Below are 12822 nucleotides of genomic sequence, written 5' to 3'. Positions count from 1 at the left end.
CTACAGGGTTAGTCTCCTAAAATATGGAATTAGCATGGCTGCTGGTTAAGGTTAAGTTAGCGGAGCAGGTTACTTCATGTTTATCAGGGAGGTCAGAGGTCGGGGTCGGTGGCAGAGCAGCAGCGTCTGTGGCGCTGAGAGGGTTTCAGTGTCTTGCTGAAGGACACTTGAGTGAGGCGGATGTAAAAGGAGCAGTTGAAGGACGGTGTTTTAATCACCCGGCCGACCTGCTGCCCAGACATGTCGACATGGAAAACGATACGGACCGAGAGAGAGAGTGTGTTAACACTCACCACCACTCTGACGTGCTTGGACAAATCCCTGGAGCTTCTCTGGAGGAAATCTGAGAACGCAGCCTGCACACACACACACGCAAACACACACACAAACAGAGAACGGGACCCAATCAAACAGAATTACAGTTCATTACATTTCCCTCATTAAAAAGCGATAACTCCCCTGCATGCTTCCTCTCCTAACTCCCGCCCATCATCTCTTCCTTCCACCTCACATCCTTCACAGAATCTGCAGCTTCCAAAAAAACTACATTTAAGATTTTCTAAGATTTGTCGAAGCTTTAAACTTGAATCAACATCCCCAGAACAAACACAGCCGGAGAAACAGGGAATTTCTAATTGAGCACTGCTAATCAGAAATTCTACAAACTACACAAGAACAAGAGCAGAATAAAAGGTCAAAATGAATTATTGAAAACTGTGACGTCTGAATGTTCGCTGAGGCACATGGGACGCAGATCTACTTGCACTACTGACACTGTTCATTATTCATCCAGAAAGCAAGATAACACCACTTCCATCTAGATTTAGGTCTATGAACATGACTTTTAATGGTTTTACTATTTAAAAACAGACATCCTGCCTCATCTCCACCTCCTCTCTCTTGCAGTTTTTCTGTTTTCCTTTCCTCTACATTTCCCACCTCTCCTTTTACCTCTCATTGCCCCTTCTCCACTTCATCTACATTTCCTCTCAGCTGTCTGTCGTGTACCAGACTCCACGTGTATGAGGAGAGGAGGAAAGTTTAGGTTTGTGTGTGTGAGTGCACAATAAGCCGAGAGGGACACTCACTCCTGCATAGAACATCTTGTTGCGGAAGCGACTGTTGAACTTCTCCGGGTTGGCCTCTGGAAAAACGGAGTCACAGAGACAGAGAAAAAGAAGAAGGAGAATGCATTAAATGTGCTGCGATGATAGTGGAATAAAAAATGAGAAGACAAAGAGGCGTAAAGTAACGGACTGAGAAAATCAGGCTCATTTGTGTATGCATGAATGTGCATGTTTATATCTGAATATGTCCTTTTTAATGTTTTATTTCATTCTGCTCATCTTTCCTCTACAACAGTGGAGTATGATGCATTAAGAGGAAAGAGGAGGACTTAATGGAATATAAAAACAGTGAAAATGACATATAAACAGCTTTCACCGACCTCTGGATTCGTGGAACTCCAGGGTGACATGAGCGTCGAAGCCCAGGCTGAAGTAGTTGTTGAACACATTCAGAGGCAGCTGAGGACACAGGGAAACATGTAAAGTGGATGCATTAGAATAAATATTGTACAAAGACAGATCATGTGGTTGAGCCTCTTCGTTCCTCTCATTATGTCTGTCCATCCAGTGATTCTCATCCAACACACTTTCCCTCTACCAGACAAACATGCTCATTATTGCCGCTTGTGAGGACATTGTACTGAGTGTCAGGGTTTACTAACTTGTCAGAATCAACTGACCTGACAGTCTTTATGGAGACTGAAAAGCATTTGAGCTGCATCAGGACTGTATGTCTCGTGCTAAGTTGCTGCTAATTCAAAGCGATCACTTCCTGCTGCTCGTCTCATATTAAAAGGTTTACACGGATGCAAGAAAAACTGATGGTTCAGGATGAATTCCCTCTTTAAAAAAAAAAGTCTCGGCTGCTAGAAATAAAGCCATCACATGGAGACGGCTGCAGCCAAACCCGCCAACAAAGGACGACTGGTCTGTCCACAACCTAATATCAACCCCATAATCAGGCGTGGGTTTATATTTGATTGCATGAAATGTCCCAATTTCTCGCCATATGCAATATTTTTTTATAATATTGAAAAACACAGTCTGCCCCGCTGCTGAGCCCAACCCTCATTTCACTGCTTTGCTTATTGTACATTGTACTTTGGCATCTGATAAATAAAACATCGTTTCTACATTGTTTCTACCTGAACCGTAAAATACAATAAAATAATTATATATTATAAGGAAAAACCTGAAACAAAAATACAATATAATATTATTAATATTGTTAAACTTGTAGGTTCCAACTTTTTAATGTCAACTCAACGTGATTAAACTACACACATGTGTATGCACCCCCCCCCCCCCCCCCCCCACTCCAAGTCTCCTTATCTGACCTTCTGCGTCCCCTCCTCTGGCTGGACGGCACTTTTCTCTACTAGAAGGTTCCACCTGTCGAGCTGCACCACTGAACCGTCCTCCACTTGACACAACACCTTGGACACCGGCTCATCTGTGTAACCCTGCAGAGAGACACACAGAGAGGGCTACAGTTAGTTTGTATTATAGACATACACACACACACACACACACACACACACACACTCCTCCCTCTCTCCTACAGTCAGTTCATCTCTCTCTCTTCCTCCTCTTCCCTCCATCACAGTAGTTTTTTTATTTTCTCCCTCTGGACCAGGTCAGGAAGTCAGTGACTGCACCAAGTGGCAAACACACAAACACACACAAGGAGACAACAATCGGATGATAATAGTGCTCATCAGCAGGGTCGCCTCTGAGGCTCACACACACACACACACACACACACACACACACACACACACACACACACACACAACGGAGCTCACACTCTGACACACTGCAATTCACAAGGACATTCACACTCACACACAAAGAGAGAGAGGGAGGGAGAGAGATGGGGAGGAGGAGGTGGGGCAGATGCAGTGGTTGGTAACAGAACTGAGTCAGAAAGAGATGAGGAAAGAGGAGAAAAGGAAACAGTCGGGAGGAAAGGAAAAGATAAGGAAGGAAAAGGAGGTGATGAGAAAGGTGGAAGGAAAGGGAAGAGGAAGGAGAGCAAAAGGACAGGAGAGAAGGACAAAAAGCAGTGAGGTGAGAGGAAAGGAAAGGAAATAGTAAAGGGACAAACAAAGGACAGGAAAGGGAAAAGGAAAAAGGAAAGCTAAGGAGCAACAGAGACAAAGTGGATAAAAAAATCCTGCAGTCAGAAATACCCCGTGATACAGAGGACAGAAGGGACGCACTAATTACACTAATTACACTAATTACACACATGGTAGATATGAATTTTCACTCGGCTCCATCTTTGTTCAAAGCATCTTCATCTCTCTGCATCAGGAATTTTCTGCACCGTTCTGCTGGAGATGCCAAAGTCATTCACTTGCCCTTGGTTCATCATCCAACACGGTGCAGGCAGACTGTACCACACATTAAATAACTGCTAATTTAAATGTTTCTTAAAGATGAAATAAATCCAGTTAACATAACACATACAGTAATTGAAAATGTTGGATACTATCAGGAAAATATAATGAAATGTGATTTAAAATGACTGAAATACCACTTCAGGTTTTTGACGTTTGATGTGGATGTTTGATGTATTATCTTCGCTGCAAGCCCACATAACTGGTCTAAAGAAAAACCCTAATGGAAGAACGTGGGTGCTTGTAAAAAGGTCTCTTCTTCTATGTTGCAGTACAGTTATGCAATGTGTGTGTGTGTTTGTGTGTGTTTGTGTGTGTGTGTGTGTGTGTGTGTGTCAAAGGGCAGGTTGTTGATGCTTCAGCACTTCGCCTGATTTCAGTTAGAAACCTGCAGCAGCCTCCTCCTTCCTAAAGAGGAATGGTGCATTATATTTTATTCTTTTAATGTAACTTAAAGGACCCCTTCATCAGCTTATTACTACGCCATGATGAAGTTGGGGGACTCAACAACGGATGGATTTCAAAAAAAAAAAAAAAAAAAAAAAAAAAAAGAGAGCGAGAGAGAGAAACAGATGGACAACCTCTAAACACATGCCTCAAAATAATAAAAAACAAACTGTAGCATCAATTAAGTTTTTAATCACAAAAACTTTTTAGATTGTTCTATAAACTTAAACCTGCCCTGGACTGTGTTTCATTCCAACAAAGCCACTGCAGGGTTCAATGTGCAGCGTCTACAATGTCAACAACAACCGTGACATCTTTCCTTGATGTGTTGTGTTTTGAGGGGGTCAGACAGAGATTAAACGTCAGGATAACACACAGGAAGTGAGCGCTCGCGGTCTTCCTGGACTACGGGTAACTTTTTCTGACGGTGAGATAAATACTGGATTCATCTTAAATACGCATCAATATTGTTCGAAGTTTTGAATACATACATACACTTATTTACTCATATTTATTACAGATTTTTATTCCTTATTATTTGTCTTTCCTCATTATATATACACTGTATTTATATATATATATATATAACTTTTCAAGCGCCAGCAATGTTGTTGTTATTTCATTTTTCTGAATTATATCTTAACATCATTTTCCAGTTACAATAAGCCCAGAGAGATAATTGCACTTTGCTCTTTGATCTAACTTATTTTAATAAATTATCTGACCTCAGAGTCATTAAACAGACAAAACAGACACTTGTGGATGAATGAGTACAGGGAGGAGAAGCTGCTACATCCTGTCGCTCTCTGTCAACTCCGCGGCACAAGTCAAGGCTAGAAACTCACCCCGCCCCAGTTGAGCGTCCTGGCGAGGTCATTTCCTGTTCCCAGAGGAAGAACAGCGACCGGGGGCTGGGGGTTCATCTGCAGCTCATCTAGAGTAGACAAGATCCACCCCACCTACACAGAGAGACCAAGATTTATAATAGAACGTATGTAATTTATCACCAGAAACACAAACAATAATCTCTCTCGCTCACCATTTTTATATTTTTTTTACATTTTGTATTTTTTATATTTTCATTATCTTCAGGTAAAATATACAATCACTGTGTGCTGAAAAAATCCACTAAAGCCAAACACCAGGTGGAAAAATTAACATCTGCATTAAAGGGAAAATCCAAAGACTCTGAAAAGATGTGGGAACCATTTGTGGACTTCCTGAAATAGAGATTTTTCAAAACAAGAGTTGCTTTTATTTAAGTAACTTTAGACAATTTATACACTATCAGTAGTTTTCTGTTATCTTTTCTTTTGTCTATTTGATTAATTATTCATCTATTAAATATATTTTGCTGTCTTAGTTTTAAATAGTTTACTTAAATGTGTATATGTGTGTGTGTGCTTACCTGCACATATACACTAAGCCTGTTTGTGTTTTTCTTATTTCTTTCTTTATATTTCATAATAAAAAAAGTATATGTAATACAAACTATATAGAATAGAATAGAACAGAACAGAGTCTCACCGTGCCGTCCCCTCCACAGGCGAGGATCCTCAGATTTGGCACTTTCCGATACAACTCCAACCTGACAATTCACAGAGTGCACACACAGCAGAGAGAAGCTGGGTCGAGGAATAAAAGAAGCTTCTTTGGCAGAAAGCAGCGCTGATTGGTGTCGAGTGGGTGTAATTGGTCCAAGTTTCATGTAAATTGTTCGACCCATGGGCAGCGTGTTTGAATGAATCAAAGAGGATAATGACTAAAACTGAACTGAGGAGATTCTGTATTTTTTCCCCACAGCAGCGGATGGTGATAATAGTACGATGCGAAATGACAATTTAAGCAGGAAATTATCACTGAATTAAACTCTGAATGTGACATTGACTTTATTCTGAAGGTATAAGTAGAACGATTTCTAATGAAAGCCCAACACTTTCCTCCTCTGAAGGGTACTTACGCCTCTCGCAGCCCGCCCTGTGATAGGTCGAACACCTGTCGCGGGTTCAGGATCCACATGAACATCTGTAACACCTTGGCACCCTACGGACAGAGAAACGTAGAATAAAGGTTCTCTGTCATTCAAATCCATCATGATATTATAATGATGATGATGAAGTTGTTCAGCAAACTCAGATCATCTGATAAAACTAATCCCGGTTAAACTGACATCTTCCTAATTAAATGTTCTGTCACTGGGAACTGGGACATTTAATAACACATGTGGGCTACGAGCTCCAGCCGCCTGATGAAACATTTTTGGTTCGTTTTAAATAAATCACCTCCACAACATCCTGTTGAGATCCAGGCAGCGGAGGAGTAAATTAATAACCGATCTTCTTTTATTAAAATCTGATACTGTCATGATGCAACATGATGTTATCTCTTTTATGACGGAGTTCAGTAGAAAGGTTGTTGGCTGAATCCAGCCTCAGAGAGAAATTGAGCAACTTTTCCACTAATAAAAAGCATTAGTTGGTCGAGGTAAAGAGGAAGTACAAGCAGTGATTCTGACATGAGAGTACAGAGTATAGATTAGATTACATACAGGACCTTCTCCACTGTCACTTATCCAGATCAAATAAAGACGGCTGGTGTGTGTTTGTACGCTAAAAGGTTTACTGACCTGGTTGCCTCCACTCTTGGGGTTGACAAAAACCAAGATGGGCTTCATAAGAGGAGACGGGAGCGGCTTCAGCATGAACGGACGCCATTTAGACTCCTAAAGAAAAACACAGTCAGCGGCGACACGCAGGAAGTGAAACGAAACAGTCTGATCAGGTCATGTGACTCACATCCAGGCCCTTCTTGCTCGTCCTTCGTTTGAAAGATGTCCGCTTTTTTCTCCTGGCGGAGTTCTTAAGTGAGCTCTGGGGCACACACACACACACACACACACAAAGTTCAATGGTTAGTTCACTGTCACCATGTCCCTTGTGATGGTAATTAAAAGTGCAATGAAGCATGTGATGTGACTGAGGGATGTGTGTGTGTCTGTATCTGTGTGTGTGTGTGTGTGTGTGTGTGTGTGTGTGTGTGTGTGTGTGTGTGTGTGTGTGATGACAGAGACACAAACCAAGAGTTCCCTCAGACAGATCAGACATGTGTCAGCTCACATCACATCATAACCAATATCGCACAACCACACAACCACACAACCACACAACCACACACACACACACACACACACACACAGTTTTTGACACAGGCCTTCTTTTGGAGTTTTATATTTAGATCCAACAAGTCATTTCTCATTAACGTCACCAAATGACAGAAAGTGAACTCCATCATCCAGTGGACTGATGACTGGTGAGGGACCTCTGTAATGGGAGTGTGTGTCTGTGTGTGAGTGTGTGTACACCTGTGGTTTCCTGACTTTGATGATCCAGGAGGGTGGTACTATGACTCCAGCGTGGGCTCCCAGTGAACATGGCTCTTCAATCTGGTGCAGCATGAAACACGTCACCTTGTTGTGGAACTGCAGCAAAAAAAAAAACCTTGTTATTGTTTCTCCTCTTTATTGATTATCTGATCAAAGACAAAGAGTTTCACATCTGGGCAGCAGCTGTCCTCAACTCTGCCTTTTTTTTAAAGGTCATTCCACCCAAATGACCCAAAACAAAATGTAGTTTTGGTTTTATTTGCTGAGGTTTTGAGAAATCTGTTTCCCATTTGTGCTTCTCAAAGCTTTGACTGAAATGTTCACAGTAATGCATCGTTCCAGAAGCAGTGGCCGTGGTGCTCTTGACAGTCCACACAACACACTGTCAACAGTTCTACAGTAAACTTCAGTCGACTTCAGTAAAACATAGCTGATGATGCTCTTTATGTAAATCATGCAGGTGTTTGTGAAAGAGAGAGAAGCAGGAAGAAAGTCAAGGAAACAGGTGTTTTGTTTTGCACAATCTGTGTTACGATCTTCAAAGATATATGATGGAAAAGGGGCAACATAGACATGATTATTGGAAAAAAATTGTAATAAAAAGATTCTAGGAAAAATAAAGAAAGTAGTTCCAATAAATGTTTTTAATATTGTGAATAATCCACATAATTCACTTAAAGTTTAAGTTTCACACATGAACAAAATGAAATGTTCATAAAAGCAAAAAAATACAATACAGCCAATACATGACTAAGGCAAAAAGTCAAGTATTTAAGTGTTATCAGTTTTTCCACAATTCTGTCACATCAAGCATTTTGTAAGAGAAGCTGATATTTCTAATGAAAATTCATCAACAAACAGCCCCAGAATAGGATTTATTATTAACACTGCTGCATTCCTTCAGTGCCATTTGCGATCTTCTGGCTCCAGCCGTCAGACAGATGATTTATTTACTCAAGGTTTTTTTTTTCCTTCTGATTTATCCAAAGAATTTTTAGGGATGTTTCACACTCATACCAGAGAATCAACAGCAGAGAGGCAGCAGAAGGACATGAGAGATTTCTTGTATCCCTGTTTTACCAGGCTCTGAGGTGTGTGTGTGTTAAATGAGAGAAATGACTACCAGTAATTACTAGCTGATGTGAAATAATAATAAAATACATTATAGGCTGACACACAGAAACTTCCTGTAGTTCTGTATATTTAAGGTACAAGACCCTGAGGTTATTTTAATGGAAATAAATATCATTTTATTAGTGAAGACGCATGAGATACACATTGGTTTTGACAATGTTGTGTTAATTGGTTATTAGAGAGGACAAGTTACTTACAGCCTGTTTACACCAGGAGCAGCTGATGGCGATGATTTCTTTACTGTGGAAGAACTTCTGCTGGAAACTCTGCAGAAGCAAACAGAAACACCCTGAGGTCGTCTGTAGGAACACTAATAACTGAACAACATTACAGCGTGTGTGTGTGTCTGTCTGTGTGTGTGTGTGTGTGTGTGTGTGCTTACCTTTCCACACTGTCTACATTTGCCTTCTTGTCTTCGTCTGTGAACCCAGTGATGTCTCAGTATGTTCTGCTGCCAGAAAGAGAAACGCTGAGCATGCCGATGTTTTCTTTCTCTCACGGTGTAAATACAAGATACACAATAATCCTCCTGTCTCACATCGACACACAACCACAGACACACACACTTACATCTCTGAGGCATCGGGACCCTCCCTCTCTGAAGGTTGGCTTACACCGGAAGTTAATCTGGACAAAGAAAAAAAAATCAGTGAATTTTCATACAAAATAGTAATACCAGGAGGGCTTATGTATGGATGAATGGAAAAATAGATATTAATACACATACACATTAACAACTGGAGTACGTAAAAACTTCAACTACACTTATGCTATCATAATAAAATGTCCCTACAGTCAAAAAAGTGCTGCAGACAAACTTTTTGAACCATGATCTTTATTGTCTTAAACAAAAATCCTGCCCTTTAAGTCACTGTGCTGAAATTCAGTCAATCCAAGTTCATCAGGACATAATTACTGACATAATTAGGACATGACTACTTTAAAAAGACACTTTCATAATGAACAAAATGTCTATATTTAATAAAGCAAAATACACTCATCAAATGAGTCACAACTTATAAAAATGTGTGTGTGTGTGTGTGTGTGTGTGTGTGTGTGTGTGTGTGTGTTACCTTCTCTAGTTGCTCTATACAGCCAGTGTGAACAACGATCTTACAGGCTGCACATTTCCTCCTGGGGGCCGACTTCTTAAAGGAGCAAACAGACACACAGCACAGAGGGCGGTGAGATACGTAAACACACTAAAAAACGCACACACGCAATAAACACAAGCAATGTATACACACACACACACACACACACACACACACACACACAGAGTGAAGTGCGTTGCAGATTCACAAACATTTCACTTTTCTTCTCATTCAGGTGGAAAAGCTTTAGGGGTGTGAACGGTACAGTGACACTCAGACATGAGGAGAGAGACAGTTTCACTTATTTTTCTTCATCCTACGTGACTAAGTGGAAAAACTGATAAACCTCACTGATCAATAACTTCCAGCAGCAACTGCAATATTCAAAATATTGATTATTGCTTTCTGAGTTACTGTTCTTCAAATATTGACTGACATAGCTCAGACTCTACAGCCATGTTAGCTGCTGGTTCAGGTTATACTAGTGATGCTTTGAGCTCAATGGTAACAGGTATCATGTTAACGTTAGCATGTTAGCATGCTCAACTTTGCTAATTAGCACTTCACAGAAAGTGCAGCCGTAGCCGATGGGAATGTTTTGAAGCTATTTAGTCATGAAACAAAGTGTTGGATAAATAAAATTCATTCAGACTTTTTCCTGAGGAGGACATGAATGTCTGTACAAACTTTTGTGACAGCACATCCAGTAGATTTTGAGTTATTTTGCAGAATAAGTGGAAATTTTCATCTGCTCGTTACACAACAGGAAAATTCAGGGCATCACTAAAGTCAGTAAAGTTCATTCTCCGGACACCATGAATATCTGTACTAAAGTTACACAACATTTATAAATTGTTTGAAAGCTCTGGGAGTCCTGAGTCTATCTGTGCTCTACAGGCCTTATATTCCTTTACATTATATCATGTTTGTGCCTAATTCAGTGTCTCTCACTCATTCTAACATTTTGGTTGTAAAATTTCACCTCTCACAGGAGACCAGGGTTATGACGGTTGAATCACGGTTCAATATAATCAGGCTTGTGCAAAAAATGTCTGGTATCAGGTTAATGACAATGCAGCTAATTGCTATTAGACATATTCTGGTAAAAGCTAAAAGTGTCAACCTCTGGGGAACAAGAACATCTGTAAAAAATTTCATCTCGATCCGTCCAGTGGTTGTTGAGATACTTCAGACGGGACCGAAGTGCTGATGGTCTCCAGAGCCGTTATGTTATTATGGCTGAGAGCAAACATATTATTCCTGCTAATGAAAACTACAAGTATAAATCAGAGGTGTAGGAAAAAGTTGAATTGATGGCTCAGAGATGCCTCAGTCATTTATCACACGGTGTAACTGGCAATAAAAAATAATAGGCAAACACTCAAGATGCCAAAGTGCTGTTTGCCTTCAATAAATAATATTCCCCCACTGCCCTTCCTCTTACAACAGTCAAACTACTCATTATGGGTAATAATATGACAGCTGATAATGGAGCGGTCACTGGGTTGGCTCTTCACTGTCACAGTGAGCAGCACTTAATGGCACAGTGCTCCACTCACATGAAAAGAAAACAACAAACAAAATAAAAACTGAATTTTCCTCTCATATCTCCGGTTAGCAGCCAGTTAGCAGAGAGGGATGTAAAACTACAGTCATGATTTTTAAAGAGTTTATTAGCGGTAAAATGGTTAACGCCAGAAATGCAAATCATTCAAGGAGTCTTTAAAGAGCAAGAGTTTAAAGAAAAGGAAGTATGAGACTATTTCATTACATACCGCAACATTACCCATGAAGCAGTGGTTTTGTTGGCTCTCGTGTTAAAGGTCAGTCTGCAGTCTCTTACTGTCTTTTACAACCGCTAACATTTCTCAACGCTGACTTCACTTTTTTAAAACCCTTCTCACAGTCACAGCAGGAGTCTCCGCTGTGGACGACTTCTCATTGATTCGTCACGAAATACATTCGCTGACCGCACCTTTCAAAACTCATGGAGCGACAAACCTCCGGATTCACAGATCACAAACCTGACATAACCACACAACTATTGTAAATTAGACTGTGATTCGCTGCAGTCTGCTAAAGCTAAAGCTAAAAAAGAAGAAATTCTTGCAGCTGATTGTCTCCGGTCAGACGTCCTGTAAATATAAGGAACCAAGATGGTGCAGCTGAGAGAACCACGTCTACCTCCCGTCCCAACCAGCCATGTCTAGGCTTTTGTTGCATTTTGGAGTTAGAATGGGTGGACAGCCATTTTTCTTTTTACCACCTTTTCTGCTGTCTTTGCTAGTTAATGATGTTAGTTAGTTGTAATTTAGTTTTGTAACTTAGACAGATTTGTTTGTCTGTTATTTTGGCCCTTTTCCACCCTGAATCCTGTATCATAATTCATCCATGTGCACTTGTTGTTCAATGCACAAGTGTGTCCCAGCCAGGTTCATCACTTTTTGATGTCCCCAGGAAACACTTTCATTGTGTTGTATTTGCAGTGTGTTCGTGTATTTGGTTATGTTGTGTGTATTTGTCAAATTGATAATGATGTTTTCTGAATTTGTGTTTTCTGAAGTTGCAGAGCGTTGAGCTCTCTCTACGGGCCACCGTACAAAGTAGACAATCAAGCAAAACTACTGCAAAACTACTCTGCTGACACTTGTGTGTGTCTCTGTAGCTCTCCCTGTTGAACGACTGTGAGAATGTGTAAACGCAGGTGACAGGTGGGGTTTTCTACAGCATGAGTCTTACAGTACTTTAAAGGCTCAGCTGCAGCCGTCACACTGCCACGTTTTTTCCGTGATGACGAAGACTAAATCAGCCGCATCCAGCTGAGAGCAGGCAGGAATGTGCTCGTTCATGTCGACCATGACTTGTGAAAACAACCTCAGATTCCACAGAGGTCAGGTCGTCCTTTTAAGTAGGTAAAACGCACGCAGCTCTAATGGAATATTTATCTAATTAAATTCACGACAGAGAGAGATTATGGTGATTTTATTTTTGCTGCAGCTCCGTCTCACTGGCAGCAGCCTCACCGTGTTCCTGCACGCTAACTGTAATTGCACACCATCGATGGAAATGTACAGATATGTCATTATGTTATTGTGAGAATTAAAGGTTATTCCTCGGCTCTCAGGTGGAGGATGGAGAGAAGGTCCATAACACCTGTAATCTAAATACGATTTCTACACGGCTCTGCGTGCACGTTGTTAATGCACCTTCGCTGCTTTCTGGGTAATTTATTCCTCTTTTGCTTTGTGGACTTGGTTCACCTGAATGAATGTGAGGGATCCTGTTTAAAATAACAC

The 12822-nt window shown here is 40.7% G+C and overlaps 1 protein-coding gene across 9 annotated transcripts in view; it reads right to left on the bottom strand.

The window, feature by feature from the left end:
* The window catches only part of dgki (diacylglycerol kinase, iota), a 225496-nt gene that overhangs the window by 174037 nt on the left and 38637 nt on the right, over positions 1 to 12822 (bottom strand). For 5 of the 9 annotated variants that reach the window (XM_071502109.1, XM_071502108.1, XM_071502106.1 and 2 more), the window contains exons 4-17: positions 9506 to 9580; positions 9003 to 9059; positions 8815 to 8883; positions 8630 to 8698; positions 7278 to 7394; positions 6712 to 6786; positions 6543 to 6638; positions 5877 to 5959; positions 5444 to 5504; positions 4762 to 4875; positions 2405 to 2530; positions 1448 to 1526; positions 1089 to 1144; positions 294 to 356 (exon numbers count right to left, since the gene is read on the bottom strand). In XM_071502109.1, the coding sequence (XP_071358210.1) occupies positions 294 to 356; positions 1089 to 1144; positions 1448 to 1526; positions 2405 to 2530; positions 4762 to 4875; positions 5444 to 5504; positions 5877 to 5959; positions 6543 to 6638; positions 6712 to 6786; positions 7278 to 7394; positions 8630 to 8698; positions 8815 to 8883; positions 9003 to 9059; positions 9506 to 9580 (1140 nt within the window). The remainder of the gene's footprint in view (positions 1 to 293; positions 357 to 1088; positions 1145 to 1447; positions 1527 to 2404; positions 2531 to 4761; positions 4876 to 5443; positions 5505 to 5876; positions 5960 to 6542; positions 6639 to 6711; positions 6787 to 7277; positions 7395 to 8629; positions 8699 to 8814; positions 8884 to 9002; positions 9060 to 9505; positions 9581 to 12822) is intronic. The other 4 variants (XM_071502113.1, XM_071502110.1, XM_071502111.1 and 1 more) reach the window with 4 other exon arrangements.

The sequence above is a fragment of the Trachinotus anak genome, unplaced genomic scaffold (genome assembly GCF_046630095.1).
Source record: "Trachinotus anak isolate AG129_WGS33_773 ecotype Australia unplaced genomic scaffold, CSIRO_AGI_Tana_v1 ptg000018l, whole genome shotgun sequence".
Lineage (NCBI taxonomy): Eukaryota > Metazoa > Chordata > Actinopteri > Carangiformes > Carangidae > Trachinotus > Trachinotus anak.
The sequence above is the reverse complement of the archived record's forward strand: the minus strand, read 5'-3'. Positions and strand labels throughout refer to the sequence as shown.